Raw genomic sequence first — 25,931 nt, 5'->3', positions numbered from 1 at the left:
AATGTGAAAATTCCAGGACACAATGTTCCTCTACTGTCACTTCCCCAAACTGGGATATATGACCTCCATGGTATATGTATGTCACTTCTTTTCTTCTTCTTTTTTTTTTGGGGGGGGGGGCATACGTTATGAGGCTCTAATTTCTGGGTTTTCTAGAGATTCTACATGTGTACATGTTTTTAAATTTTGTATTGATTAAAAAATTGCAACCACATTCAAAATCTTTCTTCATCCTTGTTTTGAAGGGGGAAAATGGGAAAACAAAACAAATGTGAACCGATTAGAAGATCAATTTTAACCGAAAAATTTAATTGGACATTTTTATCCCTCTCTGACGAAGTTTTTTAAATTTTTTTATTCACTCTGTCAAGGGTTCGTTTCTTTCATTCCTCATTTGAGGGCCTGGTTATTTTGGTTTCATACTCATTCTTTCTTTTTATCTCCCTCCTTCATACAGATGTGCACAACTAACATCCAATTCTCTTGCATGATACTTCGCAATTAACAAATGTAGACCACAGCACTAAAAATGTCATGCACAAATCTTCGCCGGTTACAAATATTTTAATAGTCAGAATGTGAATTGCATACATTTAATTGTTCCTAGGTAGGACAAACATGGCTAGTCCTTTTTAACAAGTAATCCATGCAACTTGCATTCCGACTATTGAAATACACAATTGTTCATAACAGGTTTTCTCTCGCTTCATTCATTTGCAATCAACTTCAGAGCACCCTAATGCCACTTGGAAAAATTGTTTCTTCCCATGGTCCTTATATACATTTTAAAGGTGGGGTCCACCTTGCATTTGGACATTGCGAGTGATAAATCAGTTGAGCTATCGGGTCTTGAAGAGTTCCTTCTCACTACACTGGTTTGTTGGGTCACATAATATTCACATTTCCAAAGTCATATTATCTGGTTTAAAAGAAAAAAATAGACAGTCGATTTCATTTATTTCTTTTTTTTATTGCGGTGAACATGATTATGCAATGCTTTGCAATGATATTCTATGGTGTGCAAAACATAAACATAAGAATATATACTCTTGTTTTCTCAATGAAATATTTCCAATTGATAATATTGTAAAAAGCCAAGGAAATTCATATACCATGGTAACAGACGAGTTCATTCATCAAGAATTTTACAACATGTAAAAGGCAAAATATAATTTGTATATACAAGTTCTGTACAGATGAGTTGCAAGACGTGCAAGGAGGTTCAAGCCGCAATGACAGGGAAAAAATTGATATAATTTTTGTACTGGTAATCTCAAATAAAATATAAAATAAAATATAAAATAACTTGAAGCTGTAACTCCTCATAATAACATTACTATTCATCTTCATATTCCAACTTCAGTTTTAAGTATTTGTTTTCAATCCATATCTAGGCAAGACTTCTTATAACAATGTTCAACAAGTGACATTTGCAAATCCACCTCCTTTCCTTCTACACATCTAATATCTTTTTTTAATAGCTTGAATTCGAAGTAAATCTCCGTGGAAAGAAGCTGTATGTACAGTGAATATATAGAACATGTAAGTACATCACCGAGTTGCATAAATCTTTTGAGTATGGCAATGAGTAATGGAAAAAAAAAGAAAAAGAAAAAGAAAAAAAAAAAAATCTACGATAAGCTTAGTTATTGGTAACCAATATTCCAAACTCCTATAGCTACAGATTTTCTGGCCACCAAATGCTCAAAGGAAAAGTAGGCCTCTTCCCCCATTATTTTTTTCTTGAATATAACACGTGCTTTTGTTAAATATCTGTGTAATCATTCTTCACCTTATGAAAGGTTTTAATTTCAGACCACTGGCCATTTCAGAAATCACCACTTTTTCAAGCGTTGTCAAATTCGACAATGTTTAAAATCAAAATTCTCTTCCCCTTCAAAGACAATTCATGTAAGCACATGTTTTGTCTTGATAAATGAAAGATAAAACCTTACATTTGTCCTACACATATAACTTGTCATACGCCTAAGGCATACTGACCATTTATGTTACAAATCACATTAAACTGGTATAGATATTTCACTACTGTACAACTTATGTTACAAATTAAATATCTGATTTCTCATATGTACACCAAATAATAGCAATAATTCTATCATAAAAAGTTCTAAGGTTCTTCAAGATTCAAGTTTTTAGACCATTATTTATTTAAGAAAAAATTGAGATTAAATCATCAATGTAAGCAAGTTTTTATCTTTAAAAAAAGGCTTTGATAGTGTTTCTCTTTAGACTGGTTACTATATGACAAGTTGCTCCTATACAGTTACATGTGTGGGTGAACATTGCAAGTAAGGATTATGAAATATCTTTCTCTATCACAAGCATACAAAAAAAAACATTCATCAAGTTGCACAGACTTAGGAACTTTGCATATAAGATAATTTATTCATCATTAGCTTCCAGTGATTAAACATTGCAAAGGGGAGTGGTGTTTTGATGATTAAGTGCAAACTACGTCTCACTGTGAAATTAGCTTTTGCACTACCAAGTACCAACAGTGTTACACCATATCACGTGCAACAAAATGGAATGCAAGAAGATTCCAAAAAGTTCGTAAATTTAGTAGGGAAAATGGCATAATAATTTGTTTCTACTGTAATGATATCATTTCGGCAGAGTACCAACTAGAAACTAAGAAAGCCTATACGTGAAAAGATACTGCCATTTATGATGCAAGCGCTGTAGTGGTAAAACATATAAATGTTTAAGTCATTGAATAATGTTTATAATCACAAAGTGCAGCTTCTTTCATTTACACTACAATGAGCCGTGCAAATGTGAAGGATACAAAGTGACTTTTGGCTAAGAAATGGGAGAATGCAAGTTATTCATCTCAATTGCTTCACTACTCATTTCAGTATCAAAAAGGGCAAGATGATTCAATTACATTCAATATTTTAGACAATATTCACAAAAACAAAATGGTTCATACCATTAATCCTAAGTTGACATCTTTTAGCATGCCTCGTGGAATTAACCTTTTAGTCCTTGAGTTGTTTATTGCGCTGTTGGTCCTTTACTCCAAGGCACTGGTACACCACACAAGAGGACTGGGTGAAAGACGGGTAAGACCTGACTGATCAGTCCAAACAGCTGGCTTCTACCATAGCCTCGTTCCACCTGTACATAATAAAAGGAAGAAGATTTGCTAGTATTATTTCAATGTTTGTCACAAAAAAGAAAAAGGATGGCACAGAAAAAATAACAAAACATGTGCATTTCATTTTTCTTATTGGGATCTGAATGCTCCATCATCAAATATGCTAAATTTGTCTTGTTACACATATCAATATTGTTTTCTGGATATGCGATCTGTTTTCAACTGAATTAGCTAACCAGAAACATGGTACTGTATTTCCTTCTGAAGGATTTACCTGTAGCCAAAATACTGAAGGTTGCACAAAAACATTAATCCATTTGAGGGAAGGTTGACTTCTGGTAAAGTTTAACCCTATTAAGCCTGGGGCGGGGGGGGGGGGGGGGGGGGGCTTTAGAAGCCCCACCCCTCGACATTTTTCGCAATAATTTTTAACGCAAGAAAATCTTGCACTGAAATTTTGTGACTTTTTTCTTTTGAGTCTTGCGCATCTTTTGAAAGAAATTTTTTGAAAATCGGACCTACCGTTACAAAGTCACGTGTCCTTTTGTCTTTGCATGTCAGCCCCAAAAAATCAAATCAAATTTGATTTGTGTACAAAACATATGGAAATCTCATTTTTCAAATAAAGAGATAAAACATTGGTTATTTGGTCTTGTTTATAGGTCTAGTTAAGGGTCAAAATAGTTGAATTATAGTTGGAAATTAAATAAAACAACAAAAACAATAAAATACATAAGTTAAAAAAAAAAACATAAGAAATTATCAAAATAGGTAACATAAGGAATAACCCTGGTTTTCAATTTTTGTGTTGTATTATTATTCCAAATGGTCTAACAAATATATGTAGTGAGAAAGAATGCTTAAATACGAATGTCATATATGGGCAAAAATGTGAATTTGATGCCCTTACTTGCATAAATTACCATAAATATGCAAATAAGTGAATTTTCCGAAAAATTGAAATTACCATAGTATTCTATACACTTAACTTGACATGTATGCACATTTTTGCGGCGATCGGACGTTTCACGGCCGAGATCATAGGGGGGGGGGGGGGGGGGGGGGGCCTATGCAGTTTCAAAAAAATAGCCCGGGCTAAATAGGGTTAAGAGTTTTCCAATTTGAGAGATTTCCATGGAAAGATTTATCAAGCTCTTATTAAGACTAACAATTAAAATTCCTATGCCTCAAAGAGCTGCGAAATCCCACGTAACCTAATAAGGAACTATTCATAAATTTACTGATTCATTTTGATGATTCTAAAACCTAAAAAATCACTGACTCTCTCACAATGCAGTCATATGACCTGCTTTTTAAACTTATTTTTTTTTTTATTAAACTTCATCTTTAACTGCCAAGTGTGGGAGGCCTAAAAGGAAAAGCTCTTTTGGATTTTTACCTTGCACATGCTTCAGGTGTCTCCGATCTCAAGATGATCTTCATCCTTCCCTGGGTAAGTTGGAGAATCAAACCGGACTCGTATCCTTCAAACGTCTGGTGGAGGAAGAACGGAAATGAGTAGAAGAATTAATATCAAGTTTTAGTTCACTAATTTTGAAATTCATTTTCTTCTACAAGACAGGGCAGCTTAATATTTCTAAACCCTAATTAAAATCTACTGATATAATTAGTCAGGATGAGACAAGAAATTGGGTCTGAACAAGGCGACTGTTACAGAAAACAGCTATTTTTTTTTCTTCAGGTGAAAGAATTTAAATGAAAATCAAGTGACGAACATGAGAAATTGCTCCTTTTTGTCACCTTCTTTATCTGCTGTTTGACAAGAAACATTTTCTTCCAGTGTTCTTCATATTTTTAGATTAAATATAATATAAAAGTAATGCGTCTTCTAATACACTTTCTAATACCCGAGTCACACCGACACCAGACCAACCAGAAACATTATATTTCCCTAAGTAATACAATACAATACAATGAACATTTAGGGCGCCATCCCATAAGGCTCAGAGCGCTAATGGCAACAAAAATCAGTCAGTTTGGATCGGTCGGTCTGATTATATCTCAATCAAGTACATCATGTTTAAAATGAATGTAAGAATTACCTCATTGATAACGCAGACTGCATAGCCAAGCAGCGGTGTACTTGACAGGGCTACCACATCCTCGCTTGCCTTGTAGGTATAGAGGACCTTCTCCTTGATACGATACCACATACGCTTCCAATCTTTCTTCCGGACCCTAAGCCAGAGGTATCCGCCCATTGACGAGTTGGATTCATCCCTAGCCGAGACCTGAATGAAAAAAACATAAGAAAAGGTTCTTGGAATTATTTCCTGATCAAAGACAGACAGCACACTGTTCCAGGGTTAGAGCTATTAATATTACCAGATTTTTCAGGTCCTAATGTCATCATGAAACTAAATTATAATGAAACTTACATAAATTTAGATTTTTTAGTTTTACAAAAGCTTTAGAAAGAATGATCTACTACCTATGAACAGTCAAAACCTGTCTTAGCAACCACCAATTAAAAATCAAAATGGTCGCCAGCACCAACCTGTCTACAATGGCTACTATTTGTGTTTCCCTTGGCGGTCACTATAGGCAGGTTTGACTGTACATGGTGCAGTTTGAGAACTGAACTGCAGACTTCTTCCCCCCCCCCCCTAATTTTGTTTGTATTTCTATTTTTTTAAATAAATTTTGCAATTGACATGTACCCTTTCTCCAAACCTATTGACAAAACATTTCTTCAAGATCAATTTCAATTCATTTTCAATTCATATTAGTAATTCATATCAATGTACAGATGTTTGGGAGATACTGTTTAATGTACATCCTAGGTTATACACCTTTTAAAGTTTTATAAAATCATTACTTTGTAACAGCTGTGGATGTCTGGGAAATGCTACCCTAGGGATTCCTAGGTTACGAAGAGCTTACCTTCAAAGCACTTGATCTGTTTATGTTAGACTTCCTTCTTTTGGTCTTGTTACCCTTGCTGCTCTTTTTATTGGTCCTCTCTTTCACTTCTTCACCATCTTTCCGCTGAGCTATAACATCAAGATAAAGAAAAAGATTAATTTATGGTTCCTAGACAATCGAAAACATGTCCTATCGTAATGTGTCATATCTGATATCCTCATAACATGCAAACAATTCTATTTTACTGTTTCTACCAAATCTACTTCAATCTTTACTTCATTAAAGAGTGCCAAGTCTGACAGACATGAGCGCTATACAAGAACCCGCTATTATTAGGAGGGCATGTACTACATACATCTTCTTGACTTGTCGCTAAACAGGAATATTTCTCACAAGTAATTTGAATTGAACCATACCCCATGCCTCGTTCCAACACAATGAGGTTGAAACTGTCTATAAAAACCCACAGGAAAATAAAACGATGTGCATCTTTTACGCCGAGCAGGCACACCGTGCACATAAGGGAGCATGTCTAGGGACCATTATCCTTGATTCCCCAACCTCACTTGCCTCCATAATAGTTAAGCGTTTCATTTGTAACTAGACTTCATTGGAAATGGGCCTTGTATTAAAGATATACTTACATACAACCAGTGTTTCATAGCAGTTATCACACACTCTAGCTTCCTTGTCAGAGAGGTACATCAAAGTTGCTTTGTTCTTGGAACAAGAGCCGCACGTTACCTGCACAAGGAAATACAATTGTGGCGAGTATGAATGCATGAGATCAACGATTGAACGTGTTTTTATTACATATTAGATATTGTTTTGATTCAATTTGGATTATGCTGTAAATAGAGTCTGTAATTGTCACCAGTAAAAAGCTAATAAAAATCAGAGGTCACTCAGAGGTCACGTGTGAACAAAAAAAAATTAAATAAATACTCCATCAAAACAAACTTGCAGATATAATGGGCCATACCTGATAGACATTGGAGAGCTTGACTAATTTTGGAATATGAATTACATTGTTTGACATTCATGGACAACCATAGCCAAATCACTGATGTACTGATAGTGTACTCAGTTCAACCCATAATAAAAACAAATATTTAGCATGAAAAAATACAGGAGGCAGAGGACCTCAGAATCAACCTCTTGTTCATTACTCATATTCTACCAAAACCTGTTACAACAGGGGGGTAACAGGGTGGTGTTTCACAAAGATCAAAAATTGGACTTCAATTATGGAAAGCCGTTAGCATCTTTGAAAATATTTTTGAAATTATTTTAAAAAGCATAGATTAAAATCATTCATATTTTCTATTATCATGGGAGATTTCATGTTCTTGAGGTGAAATTTATAAAAAATCTAAAATACTTGAATTTTTGCCTTTTAACATTTTATTTTAAGGCTACAAATGGCTCTCCATAATTTGTTAACACCCCCTGTGCATTATCCGTGTTAATTAAAGATAAACTTTAGTACTAGTAATGCGATTGCATTGTGAAAGAAAAGGTGTGGAAAGGATCAGAAACAGTTAATCATGTAGCATGTAAGTATTGGTGTGCACTGCAAGGTTCTGGAGTCATCAAAATCATAATAAATTTGACCGAGTCTTGGTAAAGTAACAAGCACTCACATAGAAAGCTATATGTGGGACAACACACATGGTGTCGGGGCTAGTACTACCTTGATTTCCTTGTCTTTCTATGCTCATTACTCAGCCAGTATACATTTTCTTCCAAAATTGTTTGGCACATGTCATTATTTGTAATCTTGAACATTCAGTGTAGGTTTCATTTGATTCTGTGAGAATTATTTTTTTTTTTTTACCAGTACTGGAGTTTATCTTTAATCTTGGGTGGTGTTTTGACAGGAAAAAGGATTAGAGGGTGGAGCTTTCATCTTACCTTGCCACATGCTCTGCAGTGATGTCTTCTCCAGGTCATGGTGAACTCACTAGTACAGATCATACACATGGTGACCCTACTGTCTGGTATCCACAGGGGTGCTTTACGACCCAGGCTTGATGTATCACCCTCAGCCAAACCCTGTTAAGAACAAGACAAACAAAAACTTAGTATCCAGTCCGGCAACATTTATCAGGAATCTAAATTCCAATTTAAAAAAAAAAAAAGTATTCCATAGAGCATGGTTAAGGCTGCAAAACCAGAAACATCCATAAATTACAAAAAAATTGTAGCATTGTGATTTATTGCATGGCATGAAACTTATGAATATCTGATCCATACACAAATTTAAATAAGTTTTATATCAAAGTTTCTTGTTGAAAAGTCATGGATGGTCTCATGTAGACCCATACAAAAAAAATCTGTCTTTGGTTGTGGTGTCCGCATCTGTACATCCCAGTGGTTGGACATTTTTTCTTTGATGCGGTCTTTGTTGTTCACCTAGTCTCTCTTAGCTCCTGAAGGGGGTTGGGTTATTCACACATCTTGCATTAATTTCAGGTAGCAACAGGTAAGAATGGTGCAAATAAAACCCTTTACCAGTATACTGCCTGAAATAATGCATGATGCTGATGATACTGAAGGTGTCGCTTCCTTCTCCCTCGTTGAGTGGTTCCAGTCTTCCTTCCCTCAAATCACATCCCCCAGACAGCAGAGTGATGCCATCATTTGCAGAAACGATTTTGGTTGTGGCCAAAAACAAAATACTTTGTCCATACAGAGATTTCCTAATGTTCTACACTTAGTACCAACTAATCTTGTCAGGACATGGTTACAATAATAATTCACACACTGTCACTTGCCCTTTTGCAAGATTACCTAAGCTAAGCAAATGGACTTACTTTATGTTCTGGTTTGATAAGGTCGAAGGAGCTTTTCTTGTTCTCGTACTCATTTATCGTCTTGGTGAGGGCGTTGTACCAGGCTTCACACTCCTCTTTTGACCTACAGGGAACATGAAGAAGAAAAAAAATCAAATAAATTTTCATTTCAACACAGAAGAGTACACTTTAAAGCTCATCTGTACTAGTGTACAGGATGGATTAGACCACCCTGCAAGGTCACTGGACAGGTTGTTATTTCATTGACTCGGCTCTCGCTTAACATAAGAGAAAGAGGATCATGGGGGACCAATGTTTGCCGATTATGCATTGTTTGTTATAGAGGGCGCGAGTAGCAATAAGTAGTACAGTGGGGCTTTAAGTATAAAATGTTTCAGGAAATGCAATTTGCTGTGAGCATATCGGCAGTTGGAACACTGCATCTATTTTAAGAAATAATGATAAACTTTACAAAATTGATCTGTTTTTCCATTCAGCAGGCATTGTTCTCTACAAATGCCTTTTATAGCCCCACTGCACTACTTATAGCTACTTGTGCACTCTTTAAAGCAAACAGTACCTAATTGGTGCCTGTTTGTCCCCCATGATCACCTTTTTCTTATGCTAATTGAGAGCTGATTCGATGAGATAACCTCCTGTCAGTGACCTTGCAAGGAGGTCCAATCACCCTGGTCAAGTGCAGACAGGCTTTTTTATCATGATAGAAGCTTATTTACAGATTCTTATAATTTTGTTCACAAGGGAAATTGGAGGTGACTTACGTTGCAAGCAAAGTGAACGATCTCTGTATGCTGATGATCTCCAGTTCATTGCTATCCTGGCTCTCCTGGCTGGATTGTCTTACCTGAAAATATAATAAAATGATGGGTAAGCATGGAGAGAAAGCTCAGCTCAAGAACAGGGCTAGATATCTATGACAAGACTTTTTATTTGACTCAAATAAAAGGCAATGTTCAGGCCTTGGGAAACATTCTGTATGATTTGAACACTAGATCTCTGAATGCTGCAGAACACATTGAATTCTCGCTACCCCAAATAGCGATTCTGCCGAGATTCGGGGAAAATCCTGAAAACGCGCATTGCATTATGGGATAGCTTTTCGACATTACAGCTTCCTGTGCAGGCGCTATATTACTAGGCGCGATAGCGCAAACGTAAAACGCCGTCGCCACACAACGTGTATGCACCGAATATGTCGTCTGCTCGGTCTTGTTTTTTTTTTGCAAATATTTCAACGTTTATTTGAACATTTCATTCATTGTTTTTTGCGTCTTTTGACATCAGTGACGATGGTTTTCTTTTGTGAGGCTGCACAGTGCTGGGCTCATGATTCCAAGCGTAAGAACCCTGAAAAATGGGGGTGGATGAAGGCCGTGACTTGGGTGAAATTTCCCACCGAAGCTGGAACACGAGCGACATGGCTGCGCTTGATTCGCCGCAAGGACAATCTTTCCTGTAAACTATTTTTTGCTTTTTATTGTATATTCAAATTGAATAAAAACAAACTAAATTTAATGCATATATTATAATCTGTACAAATTACACTGATTGGCATCGATTTTAGCGTGCGTGAAAACTCTGCACAGCGAACACAGGCGCTAGCGCCAGCGGGATGGGACTCTATACCGGAAGTTGTAGTGACGACCCGAGAGAGTGAAAATTACCTCGTCTCGCGAATTTCGAGATTTTCGTACCTATTTAGGGTAGCGAGAATTACAGGGTCAATTTCATACAGGTTTTAACTGAAAAGTGAAAAGTAATTCCCTTTATCCCATAAATGAATTATAAATATAACACTACATGTGAGAGAGCTTATTGAATGGTTGAGTGCTTTAAAGTTCATCTGTACTAGTTTGGCCAGAAGGAATTGGACCACACAGCGAGGCCACTGACCGGTGGCTATCAAATACTCAACTCTCAAATAACATAAGAAATAGAGGATCATGGGGGCCAACAGGCACCTATTATGGAAGTTTTCTATATAGAGGGAGCAAGTGGCTATAAGCAGTACAGGGGGGCTTTAAGTAGCTCAGAATTGAACCATATTACTCACCTTCATTCCTGCAAGAGAGAGTACATTGTTGAGTTTGTACTGACCAGGAGGGAATGGTGTTGTGTGGAGTAGAATATCACTCAGCTGAAACAGGGAAAAAAAAGAGGACATTTTTACTGATCAGTACACAATTCCTTAGCTATCAAAGATTTCTTTCTCTCAATGAGGAAATTATAACTTCACAATTACATCCTGTCAAGATGTCTCAGAGTATCAAAAATTACAATAAAAAACAATAACTTCCTTCCTTTTACAATTACCAATTAGTGAATACAGGATCTTTGACTCAAATAGAACATTGCTCAAGTGGAAGACTTCACATATTGGACATAAGGACTTATTTATCAATAATGAATACAAAGTCTGCACTTCAAGATGTCATATTTTACTTACCAAGAAGAATTTCCTTGGTTGGTTTACCCTTCTTGACATCTTCAGAAGTTCTCCTTCCTTGATGAATCTCTGAAAAGAAGAAAAAATGACAGAATAAATTTCAGACCTCCATTGATCTTCATTTCAACATCAGGAAGACAAAGTTAACCAAAAGGGTTGACTGAAAGAAACAATCTACCAATTAAAAGGATGGAATTCATGGCCCAGATTCATACAATCTTACTTCGCTAGTTATCGCTAGTTAACAAAGGCTGTAGTACAAAGTCAGAGGACAACTAAGCTTGGTAAAGTTTTAGAAATATATCAATTTGGTATTTTTTGGTCTCCCAGTCTTGGCCACTTTACACCATCAACCAAGAAGATCAATCCTCTCAAAACACATCTACATATGTTACTGACAGCGTTATTCATTTTTTATGGTTGCATTTTAATTCCTCTGATGAATGGGGCATAAAAGCTAAAAACCTAATAAGTGGTCACAAAAAATTGTTTACATCCTATACATTCATTCAAAAAAAATATATCAATTCATTCATCTTGAGGGTATACTGTTAAACAGAACCATTGCACCGGGAACATTGGAATTCATACTTGTTACAGAATGTGAAGTTACTCACCCTGCCTGGTTTGACAATCTCTTGGCTACCAATCATACTGTGTTGGATAGCAAGAAGTTTCTCAAAATTGTCCTGAAAGAAAGATAGAAAAGAAGGAAAAGATTGATGAGTGTCTGTGAGCTACTCTTTTTTTTAAAATTCATCTTCAGCAGCAGCACATGTTCCTCCTCGACTTAGTTCAGAAGTATTTTCAACTGGTATTTAACAGTCGCTTCAAGGAGACATGAAATGACGGATGATAGTGTACAAGTTAAGTTATTACTGTAAAGTTTCTCTGTGTAGATGTAATTTCTGCTGGCAGTTAACGGTCTCTTCATGGAAACGTGAAATGGCAAATGATATTGTACGAGCCGAGTTATAAAATTTGTTATGGTAAAGATTGTAACAAGCAGCTCATTGCTTACTCTCTCAGAATTATGTTTTTTTAAATATTGATAATTCCAACTTCTCATAAAGACAATGTCATTATTTATTTTCATTCAAGCTTTTGATTAATTTCTAGTTTGTTCCAGAAGTGCTTATAAGATGTTGTGACCACCTACCCCCTGTCTCATACTCTCATTGGCATGGTTAGCGACTTCACTCACGATGGCCAGAGCATCTAGAAAGAAAAACGAACAACGATCGAAAAATCAATTCACTGGTCATGCGCATTTAAAGATAAACTTGAGTTCTGGTAATGGGATTGCGTTGTGAAAGAAAAGATGTGGAATGGATCAGAAAAAAATGATCATATAGCATGTAAGTAATGGTGTGCAATGCAAGGTTCTGGAGTCATCAAAATCATCATAAATTTGGCAGAGTCTTGGTAAAGTAACAATCACTTACACAGAAAGATGTATATGGGACAACACACATGGTGTCGGGGCTAGTACTACCCTGATTTCCTTATCTTATATCTCATTACTCAGCCAGTATACATTTTCTTCCAAAATTGTTTGGCACATGACATTCAGTGTAAGTTTCGTTAGATTCTGTGAGAATTCATTTTCTTTTTTTACCAGAACTCAGTTTATCTTTAAATAGAGGCTTCACCTCTGCATTAGTGGCTACCTATAATCAATATACAACCAGGTACTTAAATTATTTATGTGATATTTGACAAGAAATTAAAAGTGCACTTCCCATTTGAGCACAAAAGAAGACATTTTCCATTTGATTGAGGCATGTACATGTGGAAGAAGGGGATGGGAAAGTGATAATTCATGTTCATCCAGGGCGGGGGGGGGGGGGGGGGGGGGATGACCCAAATGGGCAAATGACATTCTTTAGGACAAGGCATTGTAGAACGATTTGGACTTGCTAATCAATCAAGATTTTTTTTTTTAAACCTACCTGTTGTCTTCTCAAATTCCTCTGAGTCCGCATCTAGTTGTTTCAGATAATCTGTGATAGAAATAGAAAGGGAAAATTATTAACCTGAAAAATGGATGGCATTCAAAGTTTTGTACATGAACTTTCAACGTAAAAAACCAAAGGAACATTATCATTATCATACAATACATAACAGTTTATGTTGAAGAAGTTACAAGGCAACTTTGAAGGAACAAGAAATTGTGGATTTGTTCATGGGTTTATGTCATTTGATATCGTAGAGGGAAACCCCCACTTGAGTTGTGACCATGCTTGGTTTCGGATGGCAATAAAAAATAACATTATTGCTCGATGCCCACCATTCAGGAAGCATAACATGATTAAAACCTTAAGTCTGGTTTATACAAAGACGGAATAAGATTTCTTTGATTTTACACTTTCTTTTAGGCAAAAAAAATGCAATTGAATTACTCTCATTACAGCTGCAGATGGTATTGCAATTCATTCATGAAGTATAGGGACCATGTCGCATAAGAGAAACGGATCCCTGTTCTTAAAAAATGATTCTAGACGACAACAGGTATAACCTTTCAAACATTCAAGCATGAGCAGGCTCTGAATCACACTCGAAAGAAGATGTAGTGTTAGAACAGGATATCCCTTTGAAGGGGGAGGGGTAATGATTACATAACATTGTTACCTGTGAGTAGCATTTTGTACTGTGGTATCCTCTGTACTGGTTTCAGCATGTAGTGCTTGATGGCTAGACTCCTACACCGTTCACTCATCTATATAACAAAACAAAAACAGACATTGGTTACTAAAGAACCTATCAAACAATCATTTCAATAGGAAGATCTACCAGGTTATTTGAATGTCTCAATTATGCTTCTGACAACCCATATTAGACACATGAAAACGAACTTCATGAACTGGTATTTAGTCAAGATGCTACGTTTTGAAAAATAAGGTTGAAATCCACCTGGCGCTTTTTTTATTAGTCAGTCAGTTGTAATTACACTGTTTGAGAGAATATTTTGTGACTTTCTAGTAATCCAATAGTATGAAATTCTCCAAGATACCCTAGGTATTCTGTCCCTAATTCCATTGCAGGTGTAGTACCAAGATCATATAATGCATGACAGTTATCATGCAAGGTAAAAAGTTCTTGCCATGATTGACATCTAATAATTATACTAGATTTAAAAAATCTCTTCAGACTCTTTAATATTTTTCTTCTTCCTACCTCAAATTCCTTCACAACCTGAGTGAAGACTGGGTTCTTGTTGCATGCATCATCAAAGGCTGCCGTGATGCGCTCAAAGTCCAGGATGTACGTAGAATAAAGCTTCAAGAAATGGCCTTTGGTCAGGAAGATGTCCGCAATCTTCGGAGTGGTAGACCTACAAGCAACGATTAAAAAAAAACAGGAGATTGGTGCCAAGCTTGGAAAAAACATCTTTAAAAGCAAGCTATCGTTAACTTATCTAAAGCATTCTTATTTTGGACATGTTATATTTCACCTTCTTAAAAAAAAAGTACACTTTCTGTACAAAATCCATCTAAAAATAAAGGTATGCTACGATTTGATCCTTCAGGGTTTAACATCAACCGGTGCCAAGTATACATGCCACCCCCCCCCCCCTCCCCTTTCTCAGAAGATTCCAGACCTCAACGTTTTCAACCTGGACCTCTTTTGAAAAGTTAGTGTTGAGCCCTAGATAACTCTCAAAATTGTTTCATGATGGGAGAAAACACGGCATTTTAATCATACCTTTCATTGGTTTGTTGCTAGGATGAGATGAACATAATCCATATATTTTTATTTCCTGACTATATATATAACAAGAACATCCTGTTGGCCTTTTCAGTTATATCACAAGGGTAGGCCTTTACCAATTTTGTCTTCAGTAGAGTATTGAACCTGAAGGTTCACTCTTAAGCTCATGGTACTCACCAATTCCTTATTCTCGTCTCAAGATCGGTGAGGAGACACTCGTTGAACATCTGAAGGTGCGGGAGATGGCCTACGATCTGATCTAAAGCCGCTTTCTCAATGACTGGCTTGCCTCCATTCTTCTTGCTTCCTTCATCAATCACCTGACGCAAGTCCTGTTGAAGGAGAAATTGGAGTGATATATGGGATGAGATTTGACTTTCCATTTAACAAACAGATTGATATAACTGCTGTACTGGTAAAGACAAATATTCAGATTTCTGAAGAAAATAAGGGTCAAAATCATCCTGTAAAATAACCCACCAACTAAAATTAGTATTAATTCATAACTATAGAGGACTAATTATGTACGTGTTTGTTTTCTGTTATATGATATATTTATCAACAAACAGCTGCCCACCCTTTCTCACAAAAACACAGTAAAGTTGGCAGAGCCCACTATAATGAAAACAAACCTCTATTTCAGATCATCCGACTAGAATTTCCTTGTCCTAAGGAACATAATCCACTATGGGCAATCATAAGACATGGAAATTACTTTTTGATTTATTTATCTTGTAAAAATTGCAAGAACATCAAGCAACAAAAAGGGCCTTAAAATAGTTTGAAATGTAACACTATTTATCAAACTTGTTCGGTTTAATGATTCTCAGTGGTTTATTAGGTGGAAATATATAAAGTTGTGTGATATGTGCAGGGCCGGGACACATGGGCACCCATAATCCAAGTCAGGACCCCCAAGATTTTAAGTTTTTACATAGGGCTCATGCATACAGATGGTAATTCTTGATCCCCTTCTAAAAAAGGTTAGTAAGGAGCCCTGATATATAGGTTATATTCAATCAAGATTACCTCCAACTAAGTAGACATAGGATTTTAAAAGGAACGTTTCTAGCTGACCAGTTGACTGTAGACACTAAACTTACCACATTAAGTAGTTTCAGGACGTTAACAAACACCTTCTCTGAGTCTTTGATCTCCTTGGCGACCATGAAAGCTTTCTGAGCCTTCCTCCCAAGACTCTGCAACCTATTCCGTGCCTCTGGGAGTCCGTCATCGTCGGCTCCATCCTCGGTGCCAGGGAGCTCCGCAACTCCAGCGTAGCTCCCTTCATCATCGTACTCCTCGGACAAGGAAGCATCTTCGTTGCCACTGCTGTCAGTCAGGCTACCACTGTGGTCGTCTGATGGTGATCTGTGAGCCCTGCAAGTAACAAATTGGCAACAAAGTTGAACAAACCTGTAACATCATTTCTCTTGTTATCAAATTACACTCAATTTGCTAATGTGATAATGCTGTGACTCTTAAAAAAGAAGATATACAGGAACGCATAGAGTTCTTCATTCATTGTTCTCTAATGTTTCTCAGTAGCTTATAAGTAGAAATTGAAACAGGGTCTACTTATTTTTAAACCTGGTTGTACAAAATACGATCATGCCAAGGTTAACTACAATACAAAAAGAAACTAACAATGCACTAGAACCAGGGAAAGAGCTAGGTAGGTTATCACATGCTTTGCATAACAATTTATAATCTGTGATAAAGGCCACTTCCTTGACAAAGTTTACACATCAGTGTATCAAGATATGTTAGTCAAAAAGGCACGACAGTACGAGTTTGAGAGTATATTTCTATTATCAAAATAGCAAAAAAGTAAAAAGCCATCAATATCCAGAAAATTGTCAGTATTACTGGTCAAATTATTTGAAAATGTGATGGTTGATGAAGTTACAGATTCCGTGAGACAAACTGCACACTGACCAAACAAGGAAATGACAAGACATATTCAGCCCTGCACATTAGAAACTGCCATACTCCATAGATACTCAAGAACACAACTAGGCTGATTATAATGTGTGCTATTTATACATACCAATATAACTGCAAGCTCTGAAAGTTCATTCTGTCAAATCTACAAAAACCATCGGGAAACCAACAAGATAAAGCCACATTCAGCAGTAAATGAAGACTCTACGTGTTACAGATAAGAAAGCATGGAAACAATGGCCACAGAGCTGCCATGTTGTTCCAAAAGAAAAAAATCCAGACTACAGCGAGTTTCCAGTCAACTGACTTTGACTTTTTCTCTCTCTCCCTCTCTCACCGGCAAAATACACACTCGAAAGCTTTCCATTGGACACGTGACGTACGTACAATGCTCAGAGTATCTATCTAGCCTATCAAAACAAGGTCTCAATGTTTATACCTTCGTGGAGGTTTCCTTCCTTTCTCTCTCTCATGATTTCACTGATTCCATCTCCTTCCTGGTGGAAGTTCACAAGGGTGACATACAACTTAGGCAGGATAAATGACTCAAAGACACAAGCAGTGTGGTGTTTCACCAGTCATTAAGCAGCATTGACTTACTGTAACTGCCAGAGGCCTTGTAATAACATGTATTTAATAACCTAACATCTATGTAATCCATTATCAATGTATACAAATTATACATTAGCAAATACATTCAAGACAGAATTTCTTTACAACATGAAGGGCCAAATCTTTAATTGAGTTATGCTAAATAATAAATATGCTTGTTCTAAGTCGTAACATTTCCCAAAATGTGAACAGTTGTTTAAGAAACGAGATTTATGAATTTCCAGCAATGCAACAAGTGTACTTTAAAATTTCAACGTTGTCCAAAATTTAACTACCGGTATTCATTATTCAACATTTTAAAAATGTTAAATTAGGAAATGAAATTAAAAGAAGCACTGAGACACATATCGCTTTCGTAATGACAATGATTAAATCCTATCTTCTATTCCCATTTTCAGTGTGAAGTAAAAATCTACTATCAATCGGTTCCAGGGCAACAGGAAATTATCAGGGTATACAACTTGTTGTTAAAATACACAAGAGCACCAGGAATTTGGCTAATATATTACCCTTGAAATTATCAACATACAAAGCTCTCGATAAATCAGTGAAAAATTTGAGGGTAAAAAGAAACAGAAAGGAAAGAAGGGAAGTCATTCACTAGCCATATCGGTGGTCAAGCCTTTTCTTTTTTGACCATCGTCCTTGTGCATATCAGTGTTCCCTGCAGGGCTGAAAGCAATGAACATTCTCGCAGAAGACTTTGACCTTTCTTTCCAGGAAACCAAGCCCATTGGCACAAGGGATAATTGACTATAATTACAAGGGGTCAAATTTTTTGGGGTTTCACTTAGGTTATTGCTGGTACCATGATTTCATTTATCTTCCAGATAGCAGGCTTCCCAATAAAGCAATTCACACCTTGTTTAATAAGAGAGTGGTCAAGCCATTGCTATTGACCTTTTAAAGCCAAGTTATGAATCATCATCATTCTAGTCCTTTGATGCAAATTCTTCCATTTTCCTATGAATATTTGATGTATTAAAATGAATACTTTTGCTAAAAATGGCTTACAAGGATAAAAATAATATTGAAAATTGATATACTGATACAAGATATGATTTCCTGTGTTTCTATGCAGAGAGGGATTTTGAAAAAATTCTACAATAAAACGACAAAAAAGTGTAGAACTCACAACGCAGAAAGAGTAGGCAGTAACGAGGATGATAGAGGGGAAAAAGCAAACTGATTTATAACGGCTTTTGACTTTTGAGCTATTCAAACTGTACTTTGAGCAAAAATAATAATTAATCAGTGATAATCACCAAGAAAATGAAACCTATCGTAATTAATTGTGTATGCTCACACAAGTCACAGCATTCACAGGTTTTGCCATGCTTCCTGCCAGGGAACCGACACATCAAAATCAGGTGATTTCCTCTACTTCCTTCTACTGGAAATTACTCAAAATATTTATTCTCTATCGTTCATAAAAACTCTTTAGAAAACTATCAATGAAGTCAGAAGTTCTGGTTTGGAAGTGAACGAACAGATTTCCGGTAAATCCTGTTGAAAAATATTCATGTACGAGGACTACATGAGTAACATGAATGATCATCATGTTTGTTGAGCACTTAAAGGAAAAAGTTAGATTTACGTATTTATTTGCAATATTCCTATTCAGAATACAGTACATGTACCTCTAAAAAGGACTACTTGTATGACTTTAGATATTGGTCTCAATCATGAGCAAATTATGGTCTTAAATTTATGAAATGGTTTGAAAGATATTGATGTCACGAAAGAAAAAAAGAGAGACCAGTATTTGCAAAGAGAATTGATAAAAGTAAAAACTATAAATTATATGATGAATGAAACCATCTTTTCCAGCATGGTAATACAATACATGGATGGTGAGGATAAAAAAAATATTTGGTATGAACATACAAAGGAACTAGCCATGGTGCAGAGCAGAGGGACTGGTCAGAAAAACCCAACACCAATGCACATGTCTCACCATGATTGGTCACTTCACACTCCATTGGTCACTCAAGCCAAACCCAGGGCTGACTGCCCATTGGTCAGTACACTCGGCCAAAGAGAGGCCTCGCTTGAAGAGGGCTATTACATAACACTGCTGCCATGTTGGCTGGGGCGGTGATATCTCCATCCAACAGCTAGGTGCTGTGTGCAATAAATGCAAGCACAGGGCACAAGGCTTGCAGAAAATTCAACATGGAGGGATAGATGGGGTGGGGTGGGGCAGAGGTTATTTTCGATTTGGCGGCAAATCCCTTTCATGTGGCCTCCAATCAATGGAGGCTTTGAGCAGTCCATGCACAAGGACAAAGGGGGTGTGTTTGGCTACTACACCAGACATAAGGAAATCTGGAGGGGTAATTGAAGCCATGAACAATGAGAATGCTAGCTAAGACAAGGACCTTGGTTTTTCTTGACCATGTGCTCTCCCTGACAATCCTTCACCTTTTATCCTTCTCTCTCACTCCCCCCCTCATCGGCCGCCAGTTTATAAAATGATTATTATCATTAAAAATTTCACACAACTTGCCAAATACTTCAATTTAAGTACATACCGATCTATACACTTGCAGTTCAGGTGGCAAACGCTATTATAAGCATATTCATATTGAAGTTTATTTCTTCAAATTTTCATTTTTAATTTTCATTATTTTAAAGTGAACCTTCTTGCCTTCTTTTGAACATATTGTTCAAAATCTGGTCTGTCTTGCAAAGTTGGAAAGCTGTCCATGACCATATTTGAAAATCCCTCATTCATTTCTCCTTTTCTGATCCTGCTGATCAGAAAATGTACTTCTCTGATGAAATGACTGTAATTAGAGAAGCTAGAAATATTAACTACATCATTTATCTTCACAGACACTCTTTCTCAGTTTCTTATCTCATCCACTGAAATATCCTTTTATCCAATAAAGAAATATCACTAATATGCGACACTCTCTAAAAAGCTCTTCCAACTGCATGTAATTGTAAACCTATACAAAAAAACATAAAACCTAAACATAGCATTCACACATCAACACCATGAAAAACAAAGGCAAAAGGGTTGGTGAATCACATAGATTCGATTACCAAGCTTTACTATTACTCCAATGAATGCAATTGTTTGAGGAATCCATATCAAATGAGACTTTGAGAGTATATTACCTGTAGTTTTCATAGTAGAAATACTCCCTAGTGCAGAGAAGTTACGCCACAGGTGCAGGAAACGCAGAGGAAATGACACTTGAATGAAAGAATTCAAGGAATGAAGCACATTTCCTTGAGCACCAAGTGTCAAGAATCTTGGATAAAAGTCCCATGCTTGAGAGTCGACCCAGCCCAAACTGGACCAGTACCTCACTCCAGCTCTCTCTCTCTACGAAGGGCACGCCAAAAATGATAGGGCTAAAAGTTTCCTCTACCAGCCCAAGCCTCCTTGCTGCTGACTGTAACTGTAAACCAACGCCACCAAACTGACACTCCACAAACCCCACCACAGACTTGCTGCATGCTTAGTATGCAAATTCACATTCTTTGGGTGGCTCTCCCTCTCTCTCCCTCTCTTTCTCTCTGTGACTCTTTTGTCCTGTTCCTCCTTCTTCGTAGCTCTTTTCTTTCCTTCTGTGGCCTAGCTGAGCTGAGCAAGGCATTCTATGTATTTGTCACTGCATAACAAATGTAAACTACACACCCTTCTTTCCCTCCAATAAGTATGCAAACCACAGATAGAGATATCAATGTGTGTGTGTCCTCTGTGTGTGTGCCTCCAGCAATAATAATATATGCAGGGATTAGGAGAGGATGATTATGTAACATTGCATAATAAAATGCTGTGGCAAAGGGCAGGCTGATAATAAAAAACTGCAGGCAGTTGTAATAATACACAGCTCCAATGAATGCGATGCATAGAAAGCCTGGTCTCAGCTGTTGTAATAGGAAAGGGGGGCCTTGTGATGGGAATGGGTAATGAGTGTACGTGACTGCTAATACAGGCAGCTGGCCAAATAAATCTGAAGAAAATGGCAGCCATTCTTATATCCTTCTATTAAAATGCTTCCCCCAAACAGAAAGCCATGTTGCAATGTAATGCCAACTAAATGACGAAACAGATGTTATTAAACAATTGAATCAGTCATGTATGTATTATGCAAGATCATTGACCCAAATTAACAATTCAATTTTAAAGAATATAGGCCTACATGACTATTCCATAAACATTTCCACTTATTCCAGAAAATCAACTCCTGCATTTAGCCATTTCTTCTAGGTAGGCTTATAATCAGAAAAGTCTTTAGATGCAATACTCTACCATCATTCCATAATTTGTGATAAATGCAGAACAAAAGACCTTTAAAAAGGCTCACTAGGCTTCATAATCTACACCTCACATGGACAGAATATAATCACTTTTGGTTTGTTAAACATTTGACTTTGACATTTGAGTACTCCAACTTTGACGTGCATTGCACAACCATACACATGGAAATATCAGTACCTTAAATGAATTTTAGCAGACCCTGCATTTCTATCCTTTTTTCTGTGGTACCCGGTAGGTTCCATTTTGCACTACAATTTAGGATACCTCATTTATTCACAAGGTGCTGCATGGAACAAAATGGCTTTGTCTCACAAATTTGAACAGGCCTATATCTATATTCTTGATCTCAAATACAATACGAGTAGGTAAAACAATTATGAAATGTTGCTTCATTGTACGATCAATTTACAAAAGACTACATACAAGCATGGATAGATATAATAGAGTGGTGAAGTGTGACGTCATCAAAAATCTATTTTTGGAATTTCTCAATTTTTTCTTCATTTTCCGATTGGGCATCAAAAATAATGTCCAAGTGTCAAAAACCAATTGAATGTTATGAACCAGAGCAATATAACACTGAGTTCCTATAGGACATCTATTTATTCAGATGGTCATATCTCAGCCAATACTTAAACATATTCAATTGGTTTTCGACATTAGGACATTATTTTTGATGCTCTATCGGAAAATGAAGAAAAAAAATTGAGAAATTCCAAAATAGATTTTTATGATGTCACAGCTTTTGTACTTTCGGTACTCTATAATATACCTCTAAAGCCTTCACCTCCCTGATAAAAGCATATGTTTGATCTTAGAAAACATGAAGGTCAAATGTGTATAAACAAGATTTCTTTGTTTAATGATTTACTGGATGTCAAAGAGAGATAGAAGTATCGTTTCACGAAGCCCATGAATGGTATTGATTAGCAAATATTGATCTTCTAGATTTCCTAATATCAATTTTCCAAATAAATAACATAATAAAGGTAAAAAAGAAGACAGCAGAAGACTGATCCACAAACAAGATTGCTAACTCTTGAAACAAATTACTTGTTGCCATCTACACTATATCTAACTATCATTTGCTATGGTTTGTACCTTTGTATTGTATTCCATTGAAATTTTAAGCAGGAATTTCAAGTACATATCTTTTAGGAAGTTTCTTTTACAAAACAAGATAAACAAGATAAACACGATTATCGTGTTACTTCATCAGTTCCATGACAGTTCCCATTGCGATTCCTCAACTAATCTCTTTAGCATTGGACACTCACTGCATGTCATCAAAAAGGAAAGGTGAATTGATTTTGGGGAGCTACAAAGAGAAAAGAATTTGTTGTTTCTTTTTTCCATGTATTTATCATTTCAATGTCAAATACCACTTTAGTGGAATTTCAGCATTCCTTGTCTAATTTCTCCATAGATGTCCAAACTAGCCGTTCATCAAAGGGTGAGTCACTCAAACTTTTACGACTTTAAACACATCCCAAGGATGTCCACAGAATTATTGTTTCCCACTATTTTAAAACCAAAATTGCCCTACTGCCCCGCAACAATAAAGCGAACAAATCTTTCATTTGAAGAAAAAACACAGCAGAAATGCTATAGTGTAAGACAGTCCAGCAATGTATGTAAATTCATGCATCCTTCTTCAACAAATGCCTAGACCACACACTTAACAATCTGACTACAATCCAATTAATGACGCATTTATAATAGCAAATTGATATAAAAATTTCAGCATGTAGAATCTTAATGACTGAGGAGATGAATAGTCATATATATAATTAATATAGTCTTTTTTCAAGAGATTTGAGGTTTTGAGGTTTTGAGGTTAAGGTTTCTTTTGGTAATTATCCAAACGTTCAAATACAATAATAATAAGAAGAAGAAATGATGTTTATCGAAGATCTTGAATGGATAAAGAGGACCAGAAAATAGCACAAAATGCTAAATCATGGTTCCGTGTAGAAGGAAAAGCTAAATCTGCTTAGAATCGGCTTTTATCTGACTAGAACTTAGAAGAGTAATATAGTATAATAATAATAATAATAATAATAATAATATTGGGTATTTATATAGCGCACATATCCACTCTGCAAGGCGCTCAAGGCGCTCCCATATTACCCCAGCTCTGCTAGGCTCACAGCATTCAAGGAATTCCTTCCTACCATTACCAGGGGTGATAGTGAGCACTACAAAAAAAATAGGTTTTTTTTTTTTCCCCTCAACCACGCCCCCCTTGAGTAAAAAAAGAAAGAAGAGGATTATCGGGTAAAAAATGGCATCTATCAACATTCCCCCTTTCAAGTAAGAAAATTGGGGAGAAAATTGGGGAGAAAATTGGGGAGAAAATTGGGGAAAAAATAGGGCAAAATAGGGAAGAATAGAGAAAATAAGGGGGGAATTGGGAAAATCAGGATAAAATAACTAAATAAGGAAGGGAAAAAAAATCTGGTAAAATTTTTTTTTTTTAAAACAATCTGGAAAAATAAAAAAAAATCGGGGAACCGATTTAAATCAGGTTTTTATCAGGCCTGCATTACCAATTTAACACCTGGGTGGAGAGTGGCAAATGTAGATTAATGTCTTGCCAAAGGACATTAGTGCTGCGACGACTTATCCACTAGACCACAACACCTCTACATAATACCTGCACTTCAATTTTGATTATTGGTACAGTGTAACATTATTGTAACTTATAGGTAGATGATGTTCGTTTGGATTTCCATAGCTAATACAACTGCTGAAATCGCATCGCAGTCGGATTATATAATGTGCGGTGAGAATTAGACATGAGAAATTTGCATGAGAAACATGGCGTTTGAAATTAGAATAGAATTAGATTGGCTCTTTGACTCATCACTCATATGGAGCATTTGGAACAGCTGATAAATTCAGATTTAAAGAGACAAATGAATTACTTTGGATGTACTAGTACTATCAAGGCATTATATTACCAGTCCTCCCTGAAACAAACCTAATTGCAGGCCTACAATACAATAGGTATGATAAAAGATAAAATCATCATAACAATTAATAGACCATTTGTGTAATGCAACAAAATCTAATGCATACATCTTTGTGACAATTAATTCATTCATCTGTTACAAATAATTGTTTTTTCAATAGTCAAAATGGGAACTGCATACATTAGTTGTTGCTAGGTAGGACAAACATTATGGCTTGCCCTACCTAACAACATAAAATAATATATGCAACTTGCATTCTGACTATTAAAATACATTTATTCATAACAGGTGAATGAAATAATTCCCATAGGAGCAACTAAGTATACATTATGTTACATTACGAAAATGGCTTATTACCTGTACTTACAAAATGTACCCAAATTCTGAGAATACTGCTCGAACATTTCCTTCACCTGATGTTTAACCTTCATTTTGATGGACTTGGCAATGATAGACCTTCTTTTTGTATGCATACCTCTCAGACAAAATATGCAAGTATCTAGTAAGGATTCAAATGCTTGCAGATGGTTGCCTGACATAGCAAACTCTTTCTTTCACTCTCTCTCAATCTCTCTCTCTCTCTCTCTCTCTCTGTCTCTCTTAGTCCCTAGTAGGTGTTGAAATGCATAGGTCATTGGCTCGATCCCAACACAGCACTAAAGTCTTTTGGCAAGGCATTAATCTACATTCGCCACTCCATACCCTGGAGAAAAATGGGGACCTGGTAGGATGACGAAAGCCCTCACAGTGACCATATGGTATGAATGCTTCTCAAGGAGTGGAGATGGTACACTTTAAGCATGTCTGTAAAGCGCTTAGAGACAAAATTTATTTCCTATTTAAGCGTTATATAAAACCAGATTATCACTAGGAATAGTATCAGAATACTTGATTTTAATGTTAGACAGCTCTATTACAGCCAGCAAACACTTTCTCATTACAGTGAGTAACTAAACTTCAGAGAAGACTGAAAATAAACAATTGATAATCAATATTACCTTTCCATGTTCTCGCTGCCAACCGACATGTCAAAATAGCTATGGCTATCATAAGATGCATCAGACCGAACACTTTGGGTTCTCTTTGGTTTTTGTGGGGCTTTCCTCCTGGGTACAGACGACACCCGACTTTTAGGTTCCAC

At 36.4% G+C, this 25,931-nt stretch overlaps 1 protein-coding gene and 1 non-coding gene across 4 annotated transcripts; both read right to left on the bottom strand.

The window, feature by feature from the left end:
* Window positions 1–949: 949 nt before the first annotated feature.
* LOC100888440 (FYVE, RhoGEF and PH domain-containing protein 6) lies at window positions 950–25,894 on the bottom strand. 3 transcript variants are annotated; one of them, XM_030972029.1, is made up of 18 exons: window positions 25,789–25,894; window positions 16,084–16,360; window positions 15,158–15,312; window positions 14,447–14,603; window positions 13,901–13,988; window positions 13,222–13,272; window positions 12,429–12,487; window positions 11,887–11,958; window positions 11,270–11,338; window positions 10,877–10,960; window positions 9,585–9,667; window positions 8,824–8,926; window positions 7,922–8,062; window positions 6,652–6,751; window positions 6,026–6,135; window positions 5,185–5,373; window positions 4,521–4,615; window positions 950–3,141 (listed from the first exon to the last, which is right to left on the bottom strand). In XM_030972029.1, exons 1-18 carry the CDS (start codon window positions 25,815–25,817, stop codon window positions 3,102–3,104), a joined length of 1,902 nt encoding a protein of 633 aa, XP_030827889.1. In that variant the 5' UTR covers window positions 25,818–25,894; the 3' UTR covers window positions 950–3,101. The 3 variants fall into 3 exon arrangements, with proteins under 3 accessions (XP_030827889.1, XP_030827891.1, XP_030827890.1); XM_030972031.1 differs by lacking the exon at window positions 25,789–25,894 and adding an exon at window positions 20,663–21,170 and having other exon boundaries at window positions 2,818–3,141; XM_030972030.1 differs by lacking the exon at window positions 25,789–25,894 and adding an exon at window positions 17,031–17,333 and having other exon boundaries at window positions 2,818–3,141.
* Mir2007 (microRNA mir-2007) lies at window positions 8,460–8,554 on the bottom strand. Its single transcript, NR_036424.1, is given in 1 exon segment — window positions 8,460–8,554. It is a non-coding gene; the product is annotated as a microRNA mir-2007 (primary transcript).
* Window positions 25,895–25,931: the final 37 nt, after the last annotated feature.

This window comes from Strongylocentrotus purpuratus, unplaced genomic scaffold (assembly GCF_000002235.5).
Source record: "Strongylocentrotus purpuratus isolate Spur 01 unplaced genomic scaffold, Spur_5.0 spur5_scaffold_6, whole genome shotgun sequence".
NCBI classification, from domain to species: Eukaryota; Metazoa; Echinodermata; class Echinoidea; order Camarodonta; family Strongylocentrotidae; genus Strongylocentrotus; species Strongylocentrotus purpuratus.
Note: the sequence above shows the minus strand (reverse complement) of the source record. Positions and strands in the feature narration are given on the sequence as shown.